At 43.8% G+C, this 20,394-nt stretch overlaps 1 protein-coding gene and 1 long non-coding RNA gene across 4 annotated transcripts in view; one reads left to right on the forward strand and one right to left on the reverse strand.

The window, feature by feature from the left end:
• LOC133384136 (protein eyes shut homolog) overlaps positions 1-20,394 on the reverse strand; it is a 126,847-nt gene that overhangs the window by 25,632 nt on the left and 80,821 nt on the right. The window contains exons 4-7 of the mRNA XM_061626065.1: positions 7,031-7,203; positions 5,570-5,752; positions 1,732-1,898; positions 558-702 (exon numbers count right to left, since the gene is read on the reverse strand). Coding sequence (XP_061482049.1) covers positions 558-702; positions 1,732-1,898; positions 5,570-5,752; positions 7,031-7,203 — 668 coding nt within the window. The remainder of the gene's footprint in view (positions 1-557; positions 703-1,731; positions 1,899-5,569; positions 5,753-7,030; positions 7,204-20,394) is intronic.
• LOC133384337 (uncharacterized) overlaps positions 12,170-20,394 on the forward strand; it is a 35,772-nt gene continuing 27,547 nt past the window's right edge. For all 3 annotated transcript variants that reach the window (XR_009762514.1, XR_009762513.1, XR_009762512.1), the window contains exon 1: positions 12,170-12,248. This is a non-coding gene — a long non-coding RNA (uncharacterized LOC133384337). The remainder of the gene's footprint in view (positions 12,249-20,394) is intronic.

A 20,394-nucleotide genomic window follows, 5' to 3' on the forward strand; every position in this document is an offset into this window, starting at 1 on the left:
TGCTCTCCCCCCTCACTCAATTCACTTACCATATATCCCTTAATAAACCCACACTTACCATATTTACAGGTTTTAACATATAAGGACATCACAGGGTGATCTTTAGTTGGTCCTTAACACCCAGGAGACATGAGCGGGGATTTGAACTCACAGACTCTGGACTCCCAGCCAGGCTCTCCTCCCCACTGTGCTATACCAGCTGTCTCCTCCTTGACATAGCAGGTGAATTATGATTCATTATCTAGTACCATCTATGTATCCATGTGCTTTACCAAGAAGAGGCAGGGCTGGTCCCTACCCCAAGAGGCTTATAATTTAAAATAGACACAGGGAAGCAAGAGAGGTGGGGGGCAGGAAATGGAGGTATGGGGAGAATCTGTTTTCATCCAAACATATTGTATCCAACATGAATCATACTCAGAGTAGACCCAGTGAAATTAATGGACATGTTTAAGTCTATTAATTGTAACAGGTCTGCTCTGAATAAAACTTAGCTGGATGTAATCCAGTGGTTTTATAGACAAATAAAATGCAATACAAATAATGTTGCTATTTACCTTGGAAGCCATTCTTAAAATGGGATCCTTTGGGTAATAGTTCTGGGATATATTCAGCGTAACCTCCGACATAAAACTGACTGAAGACATTGAGCCCAACCAACTTTCCTGGAGATTTAATGGTTTTATTTTTCTGGTCATCCACCTTTCAAACAAAAATAACACAAAATCTGTTATCCACAGCAAATTGAATAGGTTTCTTTGTTAACATTATGCTTCCACAAGCTACCTAAGAGAGAGAGAGAAGGCATATAAAAGAAATTAATAATGGGGATGGGGGAGAGGGAAACTTTCCAATAATGTCTTTTATCTTGCAGTCTTAAAAGAGTCCATTTTCAAATCAAGGGAAATTTCCATGGTTGTCATTTGAAGGGCTTCTAGGTGTATGCAAGTACTTCTTGCACAGATGCAGCAAGGTGTTTCCATTTTTTTTCTTTCTATTTCCAGTGTTGTGATATTTAGAAATGCCTACAATTGTCCACAACATTTGCATATGATTTGTTCAATAACCTAGCTCTTTGTGAATGATACATACACATGGAATGTATGGGGGGGAGGGGGGGTTCTTGAGTAGTCAGTTTGTTTGCATTGACTACTGAAAATGCACACATAAAAACTATTTAAAAAACTTCCAGAATCTTATATTATTTTCCAGAGTTCTCTAGAATTTCAAGAGCAGCTTGTAAGCAGCGTGGGCCAGTGTGTCTTTGTGTGTGCATGTGTGTGTCTGAAGGGTGGGTGGGGAAGAGAGTTGTTTCTGAAGGTGAACACCTTGTTGTGTGAAGACTTCACCACACAGTAGTTTGGATCACAGTGAAAGTGAATATATTTAAATCTTAGGATTCTAGAATACATTTTAAAGTTTTGATAGCCCTACGATGTTTATATGATTGCCACCTTGGGCTCCAAACAAACTGGATAAGTAATAACGGTGGGCATTATGTATTTTAATAAAGGTGGGCATTATGTATTTATTTATATTCTTGCCCTTGTACCAAGGAGTTCATGGTGGCACACATGGTTCTTCCTCCTTCCCGTTTTATCCTCACAACAATCCTGTGAGGTTGATTAGGCTGTGAGGGAGAGATCGGGCTGAAGTCACCTGCATACACTTCATGGATATATATTTTTGAAAAACCAATTCTACAAGCATCTCTTCCAAAGTAATTGTTACCTTCATCCAACCGTCCTGAAGAGATTTGCCAAGACTGACCATGTGAATACGCTGAGCCAGATCTAGTGGCTCACTAAAAATAGTGGCTGTTCCAGATCCTAGATTGTAGCTGTACACCACACGGCCATGGCACAGGCCTAGCACTAAGAAATCATCTCTGTTAAGACCTGGAGTAAGAATGAAGACAAAGGAATATGTCAAGGGATATGACCTAATCTTTTAACACCTAGAAGATAGTTAAATTTAATTCGGGTATTTAAGTCTTTACAAGGGCCCCGAATTGGTCTGGGGCCTGGATTTGGGTTGGGTCAGCCCCAGATCATCCCGGGTCTGAATGGAGCTCCCCAAAGTGCTAGTCAGGGCCTAAATTGGATTGGGGGAGGGGGGTCAGGAGAAGGAAGGGCAGGGGAGAAGGCAATGTGCATATCCATAGGATATATTAAGTTCAAAGATTTGATTAATTTAGCCATGTCCTGGTCTCAAATCCTGACTCAGCCACAAAGTTCACTAATGGAAACCTTAGCAATTCTATTGCTTGGACAGTTTTCTTCTTTTTAAAAGAATACCTCCTCATAGGTGGGAATCAGAGCTTACATCTGTGTAAAAAATGCATAAGATTGCACAGCCAATGTCATTCTGTACAGAGGAAACTGGTCTTCCTAAACTTTTTAGGTGTTCTGATGCCCCCTGGTGGTTTTCCACAGATTTGTAGATAGATAATGTTAAGTCATTTTCTCCGTTTTGTTTCCACATCATGAATGTGCGCAACAACCACTTTTTAACCTTTGCATGATACCTTTTGCAAATTGCTTTTCACGGTAATGTATGATGCTGCCTTATACTGAGTCAGGCCATTGACCCACCCTGCTCTAGACTCACTCTACACACAGTCTACACTAAGTGGTAGTGGTTCTCCAGGGTTTCAGACAGGAGTCTTTTCCTAGCCCAGAGCTTGGAAAAGTTACTTTTTTTGAACTATAACTCCCATCAGCCCCAGCCAGCATGGCCACTGGATTGGGCTGAGGGGAGCTGTAGTTCAAAAAGTAACTTTTCCAAGCTCTGTCCTAGCCCTACCTGGGGATCCTGGGCTTGTGCTCCACCACTGAGCTACAGTCCTTTGCCAGTAATGTCATATCCTGTCCACATGTACTAGATTATGAAAGGAGAATGTTGCAGATTCTCCAACATGCTGTTGTTCAGCTCTTCTTCCTCCCTAAAATCCAACTAGATCTGTTCCCTATCATGGCAGAGGGAGAGCAGATAGGAAGACTTTTTTTAGGGGGGGGGGAAGGTGGAACTATCGATTTAATTCTATATATCAAAAAGTTCCCCAAAATGGGGGCTGAATCATTACTGAAAGACAGGGGTGGGGAACTGTGTCCAGCTGGTGGACTGCATTTTATCTCTTCCTCCTCCAGGGGCCAAGTTTGGCAGGTGGGTGAGGCAGCTCACTTGCCCATCGCATCACAATGACATCAGGTGACCCCATTTTGCCAGCGCCAGTGGCACAGTTCTGTGTGCTGCACTATGCAAGCCCCAGCAATCAGCTGACCGTGGGTGCTTCAAAGGCTTTACAGATGCTATCAATCAGCTGCAACCTCCCCCCTTTGGCCCAGCTGCATCTTTAGCTGCCCCACACCTAAGAGTGTAGTAGGAAGAACAATCCTTTTTGGTGTTTTCCAGATTTTTTTTTTAAAATATGAATAATACATGGTCCCAGACTGGAATGGTCTTTCTGTATAGTATGATTTGTAAGGCGTCATGCTGTAGTCACGTGGCAGCCTTCTAACTGTGGGGACATGGCGGTGGCAGTCAAGGCTGGCGACTGAGGGGAGAGAGAGGGCAGGCAGGGAGGAGAGACCAGGTAGAAAGCGGGGAGGCGAGCAGGAGAACGAGCAGTGGGCAGCAGCCTGGGCAAGCCACAGAGTGACAGACCAAGGCAGACTTCCTGTGCAGCTCACATGGGGGGGGGGGGAAGATGCCTTGGTGGGGGGGTGCCTTGGTGACTTGAAGGGAGGGGGTTGGTGCACAAAGCATGCAGGGGTGGAGCCCCTAGTATAATAACAATAATAGAAACAAAAGCCCAATGGTGGCTTTGTGTTAGCAGAAAGGACTACTTACTCAAGATAGGGCAACCCCATTTACCCATGCCCCCTGAAAAGCTACTCATAAGGGTTTGGGAACCCCCAGAACAGTGTGGAAAATGGTTCAGAGAACTGCACTAGATAGGGAGATCAAAATGGGTTGCCTCCACCTTATATGACCATAAGCAGCTTCCCACTTGCACACGCCACCATTGAATATCCAACCTAATAACAACTTTAAGACACTTTATTATTATTATCATTTATTTATATAGTGCCATCAAAAGCACATGGCACTGAACATAAAATAAAACAAACAAAACCCACCTATTCCTCTCTTTCTTTTTGCCCAATGCAAAAGGCCATTTTGCTTCAGGCATGCCATCTTACAAGGAAGTTTCTTGAATACTTCTGACTACTCAAGAGGAGACAAAGCACAGCCAGCTTAGTCTGAGAAATTAATCTTCATACCTGATGGATCTTGTGGATAGTGAGAAAATAGGATGAAGCCACTAATAGATGGGGGGGGGGATTTTACAAAATGGAGATGCTTGGGAGCAAGTGATAGAATTTGCCTACCATTCCAACCACCACTCTGTGAGTCTTCTCCACAGTAGACCAATGCATCCTCCAGATCCCCATCCTGCTTTCCAATTTTCAGTTTCTGACCTCTCCTTATACCCCTAAGTCTGATGAGTCTTGTTTCATGTAGACCAGGGGTGGGAAACCTCATGCCCAAGGGCCAAATAAAAATCTCCAGGCCTCTCTGTCTGCTCTTTGGGAATCTCCTTGGACCACACTCCCTTCCTCCAGGCCACACTGCTCTGTGCCCTCCTTGAGTGCTTTTGCTTGTCTGGAATGGGAAAATGCCTTTTGCTTCCCTGGATGGAGGGATGGGTGTGTAGAAACGGTTGACTTTTGCATGGCTGGAATGTAGCCTGTTGTACAAAGGTAAGAGTCACCTCCGCTGCTCCGCCCACTTTTGCCTCTGGCTCTGCCCACAAGTGGCATGCGGCTCCTGGAAGTCTCCCCAGGAGGGAATGTGGCCCTTGGGCTGATAAAGGACGTTAGACTATAAGTCATCTTGACACGGAATGTGTGCATAGTACGTATTGCATGGTTGGAATGAAAGAAGTGTTACGCAGCAGTGCTAAATTTTTAGTAATAAAATGCAGTGTTTCTGCTTGCCTTTCTCCTTTCACTTTTGCAGTCACATTCATGAGTGGAAATATGAACTGTTTTACAGTTATAGAATGGACTTTCCCAATGCTCATCTGAGTCAGGGGGCTTGCCCTTGGAACCCACGTCCAGGGGCAGCAATCATCCCTGGAACACATGAAGCAAGAGAGTGCTTTTGATGGTGGTCAGAGCGCATTTCTCTCATTATTGACTATCTGCCAGCAGCCCCACTTATGTGCAGTTAGAATGATGATTGTATGGGTGTGACTTTGAGGCAGAAGTCCTATCTTTTCTGAAATGAAGCAGTGCTGATAAAGAGCCATTAAAAAAGATAGCAGTATAATTTTCTCTCTCTCTTACTGGTTGAGATCTGGACAGAGACATTATTTTCCACATAATGAAAATATAATGGAGGATGCTGGAAAGATAAACGTCTGTGTACTTCTGTTAATGGTTCTTGAGGTTTGGAAAACAGAGTCCAAAAAGATTTCTTTTAAAAATAATCCCAGTTAGTCTTTGCTGTTCAAAGAGACACTCCCACCCACCCCATCTCCCCGCAAACCTGGATAACTTACCTTGGCCCTTCTGTCCAGTGAAAAATATCAGGTTATCTTGTAGAGATGAGTTCTGGTTTGCCAGCTGAAATTTCACGTGGAATTCGTAGTAGAGGCTGATATTTGGAATTGCTGAATAGGCTAGGAATGAGGTGTAGCCAAAACCATCTGTCCCACTGAAGTTAGGATAGGTAATATTAACAGCTGTTCAAAAAAACACAGAAAAGGAAAATTCTGTGGTGGGGCACCAGTTCAGATGCACATTTCCTGCCTTACTAAACCATAATTTAGCATCCAGAAATGAGAACTGGGAATGTATGCTCCTCCTCCCTCCCTCCCTCCTTTCGCAAGCCAGCTTCAGTGTGCCAGCCCTGGTAAGCTTAAGCTACAGTTCCTTGTGTTTTAACATCCTGGTAGGTAAAGTGATGACCACAGTTCCCCATTTTGGACATAACTATAGTTTAAGGGCCAAACTTGATGATACATATCTGTGCCCTTACGTGCAGGGGTTTAAAAAGCCAAACAAAACCGACACATCCAGTTCAGGGCCCTAGCATGGGGTAGGGTTATAACCCTTTGCCCCTTGCTAGCAACTGTTCCCCCATAGTTGATCTCTTCTATTACTTTCCCCAACCAATGTGTCTGTGCCTGGCTGAAAACCAGTTCTGAAACCTCCAGACGCAATTTGAACTCCAGCTCAATACTAAATCAATCTGTTTTAGCTCACCACTTGTGCCCTGTTGCCTCCCTCCCCATCCTTTCTCTTTTCCACACGTACCAAGTGTGAGCGTGCAATGAGGAGGGTGCTTTAGCTCCATTGCCATTGAAGACCTCAGGCCCTACTTACAGCAATGTCCAGAGAAAGCGAGAGAGAGATTAATGGGAGTGACATTTCTTCTGGCTCCCAGCCATCTTGGGCACTGCTGTACGTCTGCGGCAGCATTTATGAACATGGGCAACCATGGGAACAACTGTTCCCTGGATGCTGGTACACATGCTTGAGATGGCATCTCCCTGATGCTGCTTGAAGCTTGCCATTACAATGATGAGTCCCTCTCTGCCACCCTGGTAAGTGCGGGAAAAGAAGGGAGAGGGGGCTCTCGGTAGCAGAGAGGTGTGGCAAGAAGGCTTCAGGCTGATTCAGAAATGGTCCCATTTAAAATTGGATGTAATTGCAAACATTCTAAATTAATCCCATTTCACTGAACCAGCTGGAGGGAGTTTGCCAATTGCTGAGGATTATAGATTCACTGTACTAAATCATATGTTCTTGTGGCCTAGTTTGCCTCTCTTTGCTGGGCTACAAATGAACAACTGAAAAGCAGGAAGCAGAGAGAAGTAAGCGATGGCAGAAATAATTTGCTTGGCAGAAAAAGGCTTTGTTGTCCTTTAATGCAAGCAAGCATCATTATATTTCCATCTTCGTTCTGCCTCTCTCTGTAGGAATTGCCAAGGAATTGCCAAGTTCTGCATTCTTCTTACCATCATTGCAAAGAATTCCAGTCCTTCCATAGGGGCAGAGACACACAATGTCTTGCTTGGATTTTGGAACACACGTCGCTCCGTTCTCACATGGGTTCTCCTCACAGTTTGAAAGCTGACATAATTTCCCAGAGTAGAGGACAGAGCATTCACAGAACCAGTTCTCTGAATCACTGTTAGATTAAAAGAAGGCAAAAGATATATTTGTTAGGAATAGGGTTGTGAGAAGGCATCAATTTCTGCTCTGACCCATGTTTGTCACCTGCAGCGGTGTTTCCATTCTGCTGCAGTTCAGCTTCTGACAAAAATGACATTATTTGGCTCACTGTCCACTGTGGCAGAATTTCATATTACCATTATATTATTCCATACCTTTCTTTTCAAAGCAAAGGCCATTCATTTCAATGCAAAGGAAGCACAAAAAAAGCAATCAATTATGTATAATTTGTAGACTGAAAATAACAACAGCAATGAATGGTGATCTTATTTGCTGGATGAATTTCCATTCCAGACATGGGACGAATAAGCAAACACCAGCAATTTCTGCTCTCATTTCCATCAGAATTCACTGACATCCCTATTTAGGAACCTTCCTAAGGAAAGGAGGAGGGAATTTTATACATCTTTCTCTCTCAAATCCAATAATGTAGAATATGTCTGTCAAACCTGATGATTTGGTTCAGATGTATTTTTAAGCTTGTTCTAAGCACAAGTCTCCCTTTTATATCACTTCAGTTAATAAAATTCAAACTCTTATAAATATTTCTAGCCTTTCCTTGCTGTTCATTTCCTCAGTGTGCATAATTCTCTGAGGGATTCTGATCAAATATTTGTACTGTTGCCTCAGAAAAAGGCTTAAAATAACTGATCTGCTTTCAAGTCCAAAAGAAAGGATGAAAAGAGAAAACGAGAATGTTTTACTTCTATGAGTTTTTCCCCAGTAATATATCAACATTTCTAAAATAGTTTTGACAAGGCAATGGGGAAATATAGGACAGCTAGAACTATAGTTGAAGTGATTCTGAATCCAAGCATCTGATGAAGTGAAATCTAGTTCAGTGGAAAAAGCTTACTCCAATTGATTACTCTTTAAGGTGCCACTAGACTCTTGTTTTTGCTGCAACAGACGCAGTCCTTATCCACATGGGAGCCTAACTTTGTACTAAAGACACTGCTATTACAATCGTAGTAGATCTTCAAGGTCCACACTTCTTGCTCAATAGCAGCTTCCAATCTGCTGTTTTCCATTCACACAAGTAGGCGTTCCTCTGGGAAGGATTAGTGTCACTGTTTCCTTGTGGCCTGCCCTCTAATTTTATATGTTTACTCCCTCCAAATTCAAGGCTGAAGCCCGGAGAGTGCCTCGGTGTGCAATTGACAAGAAAAAATGAAACTGACTAGACCCCCCTCCCCTTCTCCATTGTCCAAGCCTGAGTGAAGGGCAGATGGGGGAGGGGGAATGAGTGAAAGGCAAAGTGAGCAGCGGCTGAGGCAGGTTTTGCAGGTGGCAGAGAGAGAAGAAGCAGGTGATGGGGCATAAAAGAGCCTGCCCACTAAAAAAAATTGAAGCAAAGGCCTACAAGGATGAGCACAGTGCAGCTGAGATGGTTCTTCGTTTCCTTTTTGCATTATCAGCGGATTGGGTTAATACTGATTTAAAGGGAGAAACTGTGTGATAGCTTCTGCTTGCCTGCAACATCATGTGAACCATGCGAATTATAAGGAGATGTAAGTAGCACCAGATACACACTAAACTGCCGTGTGCTTTTAACTAACCAGAGTTCCCCATCACATCAAAGCTTGGGGAAGTTCAGATTAATTTAAACTACCGCTGTGCTAATCCTTATCAAATTCCCCCCCCCGACTATATGAGGAAGAAACGGGGGAGAAGCAAGCATGCTTTGGAAAAAAGGCGAGGAGGTAAAATGTTGAGGAAAATTCATAGGAGCATTGTACTTATTCTTATCCATCTTTCTTTTTACTTAAAACTTTTAGACAAGTCTCATGCTCATGGCAGCAACATTGCATAATTACATGATCGTACTAGGAAGCTGGAAGATGCCCTGCAAAAAGCCCCACACTGCTGCAAAGACGCATGGGGCTTTCCTAAGTTTTCAGTGAAAAGAAACACTGACCAGACCCCTTGGCCAACTCATTAACATGATAAGATAAATGGAATCCCTGCCTCCATCCTACAGTTTTTTAAATGCAGCTCTCTCAATCCCTGCAGAAGAGACTGGGGGAGTGTCTTGTTCGCATAAAGGAAAGATTTTTGCAGAGAAAAAGTACATGGTTCAGCACAGCACTGGTTTAGACTATGGATATTGGATAGTGAACAAACTAAGATACTAAACTATGCTTTGATCCTGGCCTGTTTGCTATGCTCTTCCCCAGACCGGACACCTCTGAGTCTAGCCAGGAGAGTGATTAATGCTATGTAAGATTTCAAAGTACAGAAGAGCCAGGCACAATGCAGGCATCTTGATCAATATGGGAACGTTAGAGAAGATGATTAGTAAAGTGCAATGGTAATATTTTGTTGGCAGTTTCCAGTGTCCAACACCTCTCCGAGCTTAGGACAACTGCTCCTTGCTTCCTTCAGGAGCAGAGGAGGTGACACCTTCTCTGCCTTTCCATCAGAGCAGAGAAGCCCAGCTCATCATGGATGGGAAATGAAAAATCAATGATTTATTTAAAATATTTCTTCATTACTAAAAGTAATCCCAGAGTAGGTGACTTTAAAATTTAAAAAAATAAAATAGCAGCAGGAGGAAAAAACCCACAAAAAAATCCCCTCTCCATACACACACAGGTAACAGAACTTGGTTGACCAGTAAACTCATCCAAAGGCCTGGCTGATTAAATATTTTTTCAGCTGATGTTGGACACTCATGAGAGTCACTCCAGCCTTATTAAGGGAAGAATTCCATAATCAGGGTGCCTGTATCAAGAATACTCTCTCCCATGACACTTTATTATTAAATTAAAGGCAGATATGGCACCATCAATAGGGCATTCCCCCTAGATCTTAACATACTGACAGGCTATGTGCATAAGTTAATGCTGCATCAAACATTTTGGGCGTAAGCTATATAGGGCTTTGTATGTCAATACAAGTACCTTGAACTTGGCTTGGTAGCATATAGGCACCCAGGACATCACTGATGTGAAGTGTTCTTGGTAGACTGTCCTACATCAAAGCCTAGCTGCAGCATTCTGCATCAACTTCAACTTCAGGGACCAACTTTGGAGGCAGCTCTGCATATAGCACATTGCAGTAGTCCAGTCTCAAGGTTACCAATGCATGGATCAGTGTAGCCAGGCTATGTCTGTCCAGAATAGTGCTGGCTTGGAACCTGCTTTCCAGTTTCTTGAAAGTTTTCTTCCCCTGAATAAGAGGCTTCCTTTCTTTCAACCTTTTTCTAAGGATGCTTTAGAATTCCTTTCTAATTTTGGTGATTGTGGGCTTGAGCTTACCCTATCAGTGTAAGTTGGCCATGGATTTTTTTTTTAAAAAAATCTTTCCTGTAAACATTTCTCCAGTGCTCTGTAGGCTCCCTGGACCTGCCTGTGCTTCCTGATCTGAAAAAGGCCCTTTAGGAGGAGCTATCTAATGACATCTTTCCCTGGACTTGAACACAGAAGCACAGGAAGCCAGGGAGGCTGGCTACCGAGCAGCTGAGATCGGGGTGATTGCTGATTTTATTTTTAAGGGAAGTCCTTCCTTTTATGTTTTTTTTTTAAAATCTATCTGCACTAATTGCTTTAAAAGCAAAAATACTTCACTTAAAAGTAAACATCTGCCAGGTGCGCCATTGGCAACTTCACTGCCTTCCTGCACTTTCCAGAAAGTCCAGTTGTGGACATCAGTGAGGTTTCAGGAAATGCAGACACCCAGCTAGGCTGCAGAGTGCAGACTACTGGAGAGATGTTTGGAAAGAAATGCACAAACTTCCCTCTGTTTGCATTGAAAGTAAGATAAGTGGAAAGCCCTCCCACCCCCGACTCTATCCATGAGAATTTCACAGAAATATTCTCTCCCCTTTGATAATTTTCAAATACAATTTCTTTTCTCATTAATTGATGGAGAATCATCAGGGAGGAAAAGGGACTCAGGATAAAGTTTTTGCACAGCACTACTGCAGAAACGGTCATAGCCAGTTTACCAACCAAAGCTAGCCAAAGGTGCTCCGTACCATGGAGGCCACACAGCCTACCTGTACCTTTCTCCTTCCTCAAAAGACAACCTCTGCCTTCTGCAGGCCTCTCCTCTGCCTCCTTCCCCCCTTCCCATGACTCTCCGAGGATCATCAGAAGTGCTTGGATGCTTGTCGCCCCTTAGCAGTGTATTTTAATAGTGCTGTTTTACTGTGTATTTTAATAATGGATGTTTATATGTTAATATGGGTGTAACTGGTTCTTATACTTTGTAAACCACTTGGAAGCCCATTCTGGCATTAAATGATATACAAATTAATAAATAAAAATAATAAAATATGTGATTCACTGCATGTCGCAGCCGTTGGCCATAAGCTAGTACAGATTTAAGCAAGCTTAGTTCCCCATGAGTTCAATGGAACCTATGAGTACAACTGTGCACATGGAATTGTGGCCATTGTGCTTAAATTGTACACCAATAGTGACATAATATTAGTAAGTTTAGCTCAGCAGTAGCCAACATGGTGCCCTCCAGATGTTGTTGAAGTACAACTCCTATCATTCCTTGCCTTTGGCCATGGCAGCTAGTGGGAGCTGGAGTCCATCAACATTAGAGGGTACCATGTTGGCTACCCCTGGTGTAATGGATAGAAGCTAAGGAAAGAGTCTTAAAAAGCTAAATCCAGTACTTTGACATTGAAACACATGAACAGATTATAAGGAGAAAAATCCAGAGCCAAGAAAGCTGTATTAACAGGAGAAAATAAGTAACCCTCCAGACACTCATTGTGCCTAACAGTTTATTAGTGTATTTCAAGGCAGTCCACCTACAGTTCCAAGGCAGAGAAAATCTCAGCTGGGAAGCCTTCCAGAATGGATCCTCTTGAATTATGCTTCCAGACAGCTTTCAAAAGAGAAATGGGTATCAGCTGCGAGAATACATTTCTATGAATAGCCTTTTGTACACACAGAGCTACTGCTGGAAAGGAGAGCCAGAGTGAGGAATATGGATGGGTGGGTACTGCCGAATACGAGCCCTGAAGCCAGCATTCCTTGTTAGGTGAGCTGCCCAATTTCCCTGCTTTTTAAAGTTTGATAGAAATATCTGTGGACTATAGGTACATTCTTAAACTGCAAGGTTATTTTGCCTGTTAGTGAATTTCTCTGCTTTTTAATCCGGGAGGTGAGAAATGGGATCCTGTGCAAGTTTGCTGAGAATGGATTGATCATTTGCATGCTTATTGAGTTCAATGGGATTTGCTTGCCTGCAATCATGTTTAGGATAGGTGAAAGTGACTGTGGGGGGATGGGGAGGGGAGGAGGTGGAAGTGCAGGGGGAGGGGAAGAGAAGGAAGGGGGAGGGGGAAGGGCAGTGGGGAGGAGGGGGAGGGAAGAGGACAGGTTTGATCATTTGCATTCTTGCTAAGTTCAATGGGATTTACTCTCAAGCAATCATGCTTAAAATAGGTGAAACAACATGGGAGGGAAGGAGGGCTGGAGTGGGCAGGGGAGGAGGAAGAAGGAAGAGGGGAGGGGAGGAGGAAGGGAGAGGAGAGGGAAAGGAGGGGAAAGGCAGATATGATCATTTGCATGCTTATTGAGTTCAATGGGATTTACTCCCATGAAATCACGGTTAAGAAAGGTAAAATTAACCATGGGGAGGAGGAGGGAGAGGGGAGAGGGAAGGGGGAAGGGAGGGGAGAGGGGAGCAGAAGGAGGAGGGGGGAAAAGGGGAAGGGAAGGGGGAAAAGGGACAGAATAGGAGGGAGGAGGGCAGGTTCAATCATTTTCGATCCTTCCTTGTCTCTGGAGGCGCAAGTGGCCATGGTGGCAAGGAATGCATTCTGCCACCTTCGGTTGGTAGCCCAGCTACGCCCCTATCTGGACAGGAATGACCTCGCCTCAGTTGTTCATGCTCTGGTAACTTCTAGGTTGGATTACTGTAATGTGCTCTACGTAGGGCTGCCCTTGAAGACAGTTCGGAAGCTTCAGCTAGTGCAAAACGCAGCAGCCAGACTGCTGATGAGGACCAGCCGGTCAGCGCATATAACACCTGTTCTGGCCCGTTTGCACTGGCTACCTATTTGCTTCCGAGCCAGATTCAAGGTGCTGGTTTTGACCTATAAAGCCTTACACGGCGTGGGACCGCAGTATCTTGTGGAACGCCTCTCCCGCTATGAACCGACCCGGTCACTTCGCTCAGCGTCTAAGGCCCTCCTCCGGGTACCAACCCATCGGGAAGCCCGGAGGACAGTTACTCGATCTAGGGCCTTTTCTGTAGTGGCCCCCGAATTGTGGAATAGCCTCCCCGAAGAAATACACCTGGCGCCGACACTTCTATCTTTTCGGCGCCAGGTTAAGACCTGGCTATGCTCCCAGGCATTTTAATGCGTTTAATGTTACAATTTTAAATCTCTTTGTTTCAGTTTATTTATTGCGATATTTTGTATTTCTGTACTTTTAATCTTTTGTACACCGCCCAGAGAGCTATTCGCTATGGGTGGTTTAAAAATGAAATAAAATAAATAAATAAAATAAAATTTGCATGCTTTTTGAGTGCATTGGGAATTACTCCTGTACAATCATGCTTGCAATAGGTGAAATTGACTTGGGGGAGGGAGGGGAAGGGGAGGGAGGGGGAAGAGAGAGGGTGGGGGAGGGGAGGGGATTGAGTGGGTGAGCACTGGGAAGAGGAAAAGCTCCTTTCCTTTCCAAAAGGAAAACAGTGTGAACAGTATCATTGCTTTTCAGCGTTTTCTCCACCTTTTTATTCTACAGCAGGCACATGTAGCCTCCCACCCAAATTTAAACGAAACCTGTCCCTGGCCACATCCACACCAGACCTTTATTTCACTTTAGACAGTCATGGCTTCCCCCAAAGAATCCTGGGAAGTGTAGTTAGTGAAGAGTGCTGAGAGGTGCCAGGAGAGGCCCTATTCCCCTCACAGAGCTACAGTCCCTCAAAGAGGGGCTGACTGTTAAACCACCGGCCACTGGAGCTCTGTCAGGGGAACAGGAGTCTCCTAACAACTCTCAGCACCCTTCACAAGCTACACTTCCCAGGATCCTTTGCTGCCATCAACCAAGATGGCAACCCTTACAGAAACCTCGGCTGCCATCTTGATTGATGGCAACCCTGCGTGCGCAGTGCGCGCAGCTGCAAATAACAGCAGAGAAAGGTAGATGAAGTGGGGGGATGGTGGCGGGTGGTGGGCGGCGGCGGTGGCAGCAGGTGGCTTGGAAGCTCTTGTCTTGCTATCCACGGTGCGGCCCGTGGCACAGATCGCGGAAGGGGAGCGGAGGGCCCCCCAGGGGCTCCTGTAGCTGCGGGGCCCTTGGGCCAGTGCCCAACCTGGCTGCCCTTTGGAACTGGCCCTGGTAATATGATTACAGGTACTCTGTGAACATGGATGCTTTTTTTTATTAATTTCAACAAATTATGAGACCACTGACAGAAAATAGTCCAAAAGGGGTCTGCATTTTTTCTCTTGTTTTACACTTTGAACTCTTGATTCTCTCTGAGTGTTTTGTGTATCATGACAACATATCTCTAAATGTGCCATGAAAACATGGAGGGTTGTTAAGCAAGTATTTCTGAGTTCAGGACTATTAGTTTTGTAAAGTTTTGTTTTGAAATGAGCATATGGGAAGCAGCAGAATGTCATGGGGGTATTTTCAATTTAACGTTGCGGAATGCAAACAATTCATGCTGGCTATAGTTTATACCACTCTCGTGGCTTTATAATCTGCACCATCCCTGCTGAATGGAATGAAGTGTGTTCTTACACAGCTCCCATTCATTTTAATGGGGCTTCCCAATGGCTTCTGTTCAAAGTTGCAATCTTAGTAAGCCTTGCAGCTAGGAAGAAAGCCCCTTTAAACTGAGAGGGAATAACTTCTGAGAAAACATTCTTGGGGGCTGGACTCTGAATATAATTTTTGCATTTGAAAGTGAAGTTGTGATCACAAACACTTGCACTCCAACATGTATTTGCTGTCTTTTAACAGGATGCCTTGCTAGGGACTCCTTAGATATCTTTCCCTATGATTTGGTTTCATATTATTTCCCTTACTCTGCCATAATAATACTTGGCATTCACAACTGCTTCACATACGTTGGCTGCTTCCACAAGAGAGCCCTTCACAGCTGATTGTGGAATGATCACCAGCACTTAATAATGCTGCTGTACTATCTGGCAAGATTCATGACTATGGCCAGATAATATAGCATACTATATTGTATCCAAGTCACCACTACCACCCTTTGGATTAATACATAGTGTTAAGGGCTTTCCACATTCACTCTATAATAATAGCAACAACAACAATAATAAATAGTTATTATTTAGTCAAAAGTACTTTACTCCCAAACTTCCTTTTAGATAATTCAGAGAATGGATAGGATGGAGACTAACACTGTGCTAGTACCAGCGCATGGAGGTACCACAATGTGCACTCCACATTTGGGGCTTTACATGCCAGAGTCTCTCGACAAACATTTTAACTCATTCAAAATAAGTGATTTCTTGTCCTTTCTACTCCAACTTTGGTGTAAACAATCCTAAAACTTCCCTCTCCTACATTGCTACCTTTTGGGCATTAAGGCTGCAATTCTATGCATGCTTATCTGGGAGAAATTTCCATTGAACTCAGTGGTGATTACTTCAGAGTAGGCATGTATAGGAGTGCACTGGTTGACATCTGAGGCAGCTGAATGAATATAAAAACCACAAAAAACAAGCAAACATCATAGTAAAAGCAGCAGACATCCTAACGAGCAGCTACTCTAGAGCAGGACAGCTAACCTGGTGTTCCCTAGATGTTATGGATTCCAACTCCGATTAGGAATGATCAGGAATGATGAGAGATGTAGTCCAAAACATCAGGAAGACACCACATTAGCTACCCCTGCTTTAGAGAAAACATAGGAATGAGCAATATCAGCAGGGTATATCCATTTCACCAAACTCCCAAACACCTACTGAATAACATTGTCTAAAAACACACTAAAAACACACTAAAAAACAAGGAGTGATGGACTTTCCCAAGGAAGAGAGTTTGAGGTTGAGTGCATCCACAGAAAAGGCCTTTGCCTGCATGGCTGGTCGTCACCTCATCATGGATGGTGACACAAAGCAGAACCTCAAATGGGGACCAGAGTGATAGGGTAGGTTCAATGTTTTAAGGAGGTGACCATTATTACTATATTCTGATCCCAGGTGATTTAGGGCTTTAAATGTCACTACTGTGACAAACATCAGTTGTGCTGCCTAAGAAGGAAAAAGTTAGGTAGTCATGACACAGGTGCTCCTATTCCGGTTGGATGATTCCAGCTGTCTACTACCAGTTGCCCTGTGGGAAGGATCCTGAAGACTTGTTATGATATGCCAATATTGGGTTGTATCCAATGCTTTGCATGTGTAGTTCTGCTGATGTAATGAGACTTCAGTTTTCTCTTCCTGATTCCCCCTTCCAAATCTGCTCCAGAAAGTGCCCCAACTTTCCAGAGCTGATTTTGAGGGCACACAGAAATTGGAAGGGACAGGAGTGGAACCAGGAAGCTTCATTGTGCACATGGAAATCCATTGTACCAGCAGAGCAGCAATACTGGATATGCCCCATTGTTCTCTCTCTCTCTCTCTCTCTCTCCCTCTCTCTCTCTCATGTATTTTAATGTAACTTTCATGCTGCCTTGGCAGGATATTCATCCTGAAACATGAGCTATGAATAACTATAATAAATAAACAGCAGAAAGAGATTTCCAAACTTCCATAAATGAAGGGTCATAACAAAGGGCCCATCCATATCTCCTTTGTGATCTAATCTCCTTGTGTGTCCATTAATTCATGGGCATCCATATGACATTCCTCACCATTTTGGACTTCCTCCTATTTAAATCTGCACTTCCCCTACCGTGCTATAAACAATTATTTTTTCTGTCCCAATTATTGACTGCTCTAACCTCTGTAGTGAGGATGTCTTTCCCCGCTTTTTTGTATTATGGACAGATGACTTGGTTAGATTCCACCCTCTGTCCATGCCACCTCCTTCTTTCTTACAGTTCATTCCTGCTTCCAGTACTGAACCAGGGTACTTCCTTCTTCTGGCTTCTGTAGTTGTATCACATTGCTTTTTTTTTTTTTTACCTACTCTTTTGCAATAAATCAAAATCAAATGTTTAATAAATATTTCCACTTAAAAGCTATTTTGTGGTATTACACGAACAATTAATTGAAAACACAGAGTTTAAAGGAGGTAGTTTTTAACTGAGCTTCCTTTGGCTGATAAGGAGAAGGGGGGGGAGAGGAGCAAATTCTAGTACTTTAATGTGGCAGCTGATCCAGCAGCAGGCAAGGCCTCTCTTTTCCTGCCCAAAAGCTGATGGGGATGGGGGGGAGCCTCTGCAGATCCAGCAGGTTACCTCTCCCTGCTCACCTCTCACAGGAGCATCCCAGTGTGTGTGTGTGTGTGTGTGTGTGTGTGTGTGTGTGTGAGAGAGAGAGAGAGAGAGAGAGAGATTCATTAGCACAGTCAATCCAGCAGCAGCCAAAGCCTCTCCTGTCTTGCCCAACAGCTGAAGGGGAGTGGGAGGGGAAGTTTCCTCTCCCTGCTGGCCTCTTTCACACAAGCATCCCATGGGATGCAGCTGATCCAGCAGCAGGCAAGGCTTCTCTGTCCTGCCAAATAGCTGATGGAGGGCAGGAAGTCTTGTGGTAAACATATCAAAGAGCCAAAATCAGGGAACCAGAGGAAGGGGAGATCAGCTTCTTTCCCTCCAGGCAGCCAGATCTCTGTGTGTGTGTGTGAGAGACAGAGAGAGAGCACACACACTGTAAATTGTATTCTTTTCCTCCCACCCTGAACCGGACTAATCTGGATCCTCCTTTTGCTAACTTGAAACTGAATGACAGACAATTTCTTGCTTTCTCCCATGGCTGGTAGCAGAGGATCTAACACAATTTGGAGGTGAAGGCTCCCATCCTTAGTATACATTATGCTATATGTAACAGCCCGGATGTTTATTTCGCTTGCACTTGGGGGGGGGGTTCATTAGCTTTGCTCTTTTGCACATCCACAAACCTGCACATGTGTGGTAATAAAAAAAGGTTTCTGCACTCTTCTGAAAAAGCACATAAAAAGCAAACAACCATTATGGATCGATCACCAAAAATGGGTGGACTTAGGGGAGTGGCCAATGCTAAAGCTATTTGTGGGGGGAGCCCACACGTATGGATGTTTGAAAATTGGGTTTTCACATTATAAATCTGACCACAAACAGGACATGTATGGATCTCGAGGCCACCAACCGAATATGGAAAACGTGGATTTGGCAGTTAGGTATGGATGGGCCTAAAGGCAAATGAGGAGAATGTTCTACATGCAAAGAAAAATAGAAGAAAACAAGAAACAGAAGATGAGATCCTGAATTTAATAACAGTGAAAGGAGAGTGTGACCAGGGCCACATTCACCCCATACATTGTCTCCACTATTATTCCACTTTATATAGTCATGGCTTCCCCCCAAAAATCCTGGGAAGTGTAGTTTGTGAAGGACGCTGAGAGTTGTTCGGAGACCCTTATTCACCACACAGAGCTACAACTCCCAAAGTTCTCTGGGAAGAGGGACTGACTGTTAAACCACCCTGGGAATTGTAACTCTGTGAGAACAGCAGTCTCCTAACAGCTCTCAGCATTCTTCACAAACTATACTGTCCAGGATTCTTTGGGGGAAGTCATGACTGTTTAAAGTGGAATAACAGTGGAATAAATATGTAGCTGGAATGTGGCCCAGCAGAGATCTCAGTGGGAAATTTGGTGGGAGATAAAGGAAGAAAATAAAGGAAGAAAAATAGGGAAGGACTAGATTATGCAGAGCTTTGGAAATAAAGAGTTATTTGAGCTATAAATGGGAGATGGTTATAAGCTAGTAGAAAGAAACATGGCGGGTTATTATAGAGTCCAGCAAGAAAGATTAAGCAAGTTGTAGTATTCTGAATGTAAATACATGGGAAAAATGAGTAAGTAGAAGGCCAATTAATAGCCATTTACAAGAGTTCTTCATTAATGTATGCATTGCTGTTTGAAATGGAAAGTAGAGTGCTAAGTAGTAGTTTTAGGTCATGCTACTACAGGAGGTAGAAGAAAGCAATGACTCCATATTTTTCTTTTTTTGTGCATAATTTCTCTGTTTTGTGAGCAGTGTTATAGGCTGACCTTTTCCTTTCACCAGTGCTTCAGCTCTGAATTTTGTGTGTATTCTTTGATGACGGCTATAAATTATGAAAGTTATAAAAAGTGTGAACTCATGCTATAAAACTGAATGCTGATATTTTTCAAATGTGCAATAACTGTGAATTTGAGAGTTTGGAAGCATTGGAAATTAACCTAGCTAGATGATATGTCAGAAGACATGGCTTCATAATCTTACCTGTGGGGAGAAAAGCCTGCTTTACAGCCTAACCTTTATCATTCATACAAAAGGTCACTTGCTCTCCATTTTCCCAAAAGGGATCAGGTAAAATAGGCCCTATGAGACTAGACTTTGTAAGGGTAGGCATTTAGGACATTAGTTAAAACAGTGACTTCCTTTCCCATCATAACGTGGTGAAAAAGTCTTTAAAATGTAATCTCACTTGACAACAGATCTGCTGTCTAGGATATGTCAGGTTTTATCAGAGGGTGCATATCTGGCAAGAAACACTCAATAAGCAAATATATCACATGCATCATTCTGGACCGGGGGGGGTTATCTTCACTCACCCCCATGGGCCACAATCACCTGTTATCAAGAGTGATGCCAGGTGACCTGATTTTGCCTGCGCAGTTTGCAGTCCAACCACACAGGCCCCAAAGTGTGTGCTGCGCTTCCGTGGTGCTGACAAATCAGTTGATTGTCGGTGCTGGGGAAGCCCTGTGTGCAGCTTGGGTAGTGCTGTGCACAGGGCTTCCCCAGCACAGTGTTCGGGGCTTCCCCAGCAGTGACAATCAGCTGACAGTCAGCACTTGTGAAGTGCTGTGCAAGGGGCGTTGCAAGTACCGCTGACCAGCTGATTGGTGGTGCCTGCAAAGCCTCTTTCATTCAAATCCCACCTTTTCCCTGACATCATATGCGTCAGGTGTAGGGCAGGTGGGTGTGGCTTGGCTGAAATGGCCATGTGGATTAGTGGGGAGGCCTGATGGGCCTAATTAGGCCTATGGGCCAGAGG

This window comes from Rhineura floridana, chromosome 4 (genome assembly GCF_030035675.1).
Source record: "Rhineura floridana isolate rRhiFlo1 chromosome 4, rRhiFlo1.hap2, whole genome shotgun sequence".
NCBI lineage: Eukaryota > Metazoa > Chordata > Lepidosauria > Squamata > Rhineuridae > Rhineura > Rhineura floridana.